This window comes from Gracilinanus agilis, unplaced genomic scaffold, assembly GCF_016433145.1.
Source record: "Gracilinanus agilis isolate LMUSP501 unplaced genomic scaffold, AgileGrace unplaced_scaffold38061, whole genome shotgun sequence".
Taxonomy (NCBI): Eukaryota; Metazoa; Chordata; class Mammalia; order Didelphimorphia; family Didelphidae; genus Gracilinanus; species Gracilinanus agilis.
This window is the reverse complement of record NW_025371425.1, coordinates 8329-10979: the sequence shown is the minus strand read 5'-3', so window position 1 is coordinate 10979 and position 2651 is coordinate 8329. Positions and strand designations below refer to the sequence as shown.

General features: G+C 38.7%; 1 protein-coding gene across 1 annotated transcript; it reads right to left on the bottom strand.

Moving 5' to 3' along the window:
• Nucleotides 1-1379: 1379 nt before the first annotated feature.
• Nucleotides 1380-2285, bottom strand: LOC123255031 (vomeronasal type-1 receptor 4-like). Its single transcript, XM_044683901.1, has one exon. It carries the CDS (start codon nt 2283-2285, stop codon nt 1380-1382), a length of 906 nt encoding a protein of 301 aa, XP_044539836.1.
• Nucleotides 2286-2651: the final 366 nt, after the last annotated feature.

Here is a 2651-nt window from a genome sequence, read left to right as displayed (position 1 = left end):
CTTACCTTTGTGGTCCTGGGCAAACCACTTAACTCTGTGATTCTTTCAATTTCCACATTTGTAAAAAGAAATGGAAAAGGAAATGTTAAATCACTACTGTATCTTTGTTTAGATCAGTAATTCCCAAAGTGGGCACCACTGCCCCTTGGTGGGTGCTGCAGTGATCGATTGAAAGGGGTGGTGATGGTAACTGCTGCATTTATCTTTCCTATTAATTGCTATTAAAATTTAAAAAATTAATTTCCAGTGGGCTTAGTAATATTTTTTCTGGAAAGGGGGCAGTAGGCCAAAAAAGTTTGGGGACCACCTGTTTAGATAAATACCCAAATGATGTCCTAAGTGAAAAAAACATGGAACAAAACCTGGAAGTTGAGAATGCTCATGCCAGTGATGTTGAACCTTTTAGAGAAAAAGTTCCAGGCCCTGCCCCACCCACAACCAAGATTCAATGGAGATTTCTCCTCCCCCAGAAATGCATGTCATATTCTTGTCTCTGGCTAGGCTCACTCCACCGTCTCTTACCCTACACAGGGAAGGGAGGAAGTGCTCCTGTTGGGCTTCTGGGTAGGTGAAGTGAGGAATGTCCTTAGTGAGTGTAGAGAAGGGGATGGGAGGTGCCTGAACATCCCACTTCCCTCTAGCTCTGCAGCTTGTGAACCACCCCTTACCTCCTGTGTGTTCCCATTGGGTTGCTACTCAGGGGGGTAGGTGATGTAAAAAAATGTTTTCAGGTACAGTGAAGAGAAGATGGAGGCAGCACTTCCCCAGTCATTCTGTCTTTCAAGTAATGACCTATTGTGGGAGTGGGGAGGTGGATTGAGTAGGACAACTTGGTGTCCATAGATAGTGTTCTATGTGCCTTTTTTTGGAAACTGTGCCATAGATTCACCATCAGTGGCTTATGCTATCTGACAAAGAGTGAGTTCCTGGTTGGCAACTTGATTCAGGAGATTCAATTACCAGGATTGCAAGGGAACTTAGATCTAGCTAGAGAAGATCAGGGAACACTTACATAGGCATAAACTGACATGATATCTTGAAAATATACTTTGATTGCAGAAGTGAAATGGAATTAATAGGCTATTGGATTAATATCACACAACCCTACGGAAATCCCACAATTTCAGCCTAGAAAATTATGATGATTTAGAGGTACATTTAGATGCCTTGGAAGTTTTCATAATTCACCAAAGGAGTTAAAGTTGAGAAAAAATCCCTTCACAATCCATTAATCCAGCTCCTCACTTTAAGGAATATTTCATATGATTGGCTTTGATGTTCTTCAATGTCCTTTCCAGTTGAACTATTTCAAGTCTGTATGCCAGTATAGGTATTCTCTTTGTACTTGTACTTCAGGGTGATAGAGGCCTTGTATCTGTTCAGTCTCTCAGTGAGTTTGTACAAGCCTCAGTAATCTGTTTATCAACACTAATAAGAAGAAAAGGGCTGACTGTTGGATATCCCAAAGAAAGAAAGACTGAGGTATGTATCATCCGAGTGTTTGGGTATTTAAAATAGGACATATACAGCATAAAAATTGGACTGAATACATTAAACAAAACAAAAGTGCTCACTAGAAGTAGGATAGCTTGAGTGGCTCTGGTTTCAGCTGATATTTTGGTGGATTGACTATTATGAATATGTTCGACATATCTCTTGTGTCTGTACAGTATTACAACCATATAGACACTAGAACAAGTCATGAGACACAGAAACAAAGAATCATGGAAACATGTAAAGATTCTAATTTTCAAGTTATTCTCATTATTCATATCTAGGGACCTATATCCAGTGTTACATCCATACTCGCTGTCTGTACTATTTTGGGGGCTAATTTGGCAGAAAAATACAATCCCACTTAAAAGTAGATTGAGTACCCAACATAGAAGAATGCACGAAGTGATGTATTTTTGTGCTTTAATTTTGAGCTGTGCCCATCTGGAGTTGTTGGGACTAATGGTGATGGCCTGGAAGGCACTCAAGAGACAGGTGCTACCAAGGGAGAGACTTCGACCCATTGTCTGAATATATGTTATGATTCTAATCCCTAGTTCTTCTAGTAAACATTTCATTCTCCAAATCCTTGTTGCACTGGGTATTCCTCCAAAGAGAAGCAATATAGCATTGGAAAAGGTCAAATGGCTGATAATTAGGTTTTTAGGTCTCATCCTATGAGCAATGAGGAAATTATAGATGTTTAGGAATAGGACAACACAGTTCCATAGAAGTCCAACTCCAGTTACTTGTATATATATGATTCCCAGAATTTCATCATAAGTCATCATTTCCTAGCTGTCTTGTGAAAATTATTTGCTGTCAAATTCAACATGACCTATGGAAAAACACAGGATATCATCTTCATTGTTTCTTAAAATATTCTCATTGAAATTCATTTACCTTCTGATCTCTCACATGAGCACCAATATATTTCTCCAAATGAAAGTGGTTCTTTGCTACTGAACCACAGATTTCTCCTCTTTGATGAAGTTTTTAAAAATATCATTTCTTCTTTCCCAATATTTGAATGCCCATGGATATGTAGGAGGCTCAATGAAAAGAGCGATGGACCTGGATTCAGTAGGACTTAAGTTGAAATCCTTTCTCATTCACTTAAAATCATTGTATAATTGCTCAAGTAATTTAAACCTATT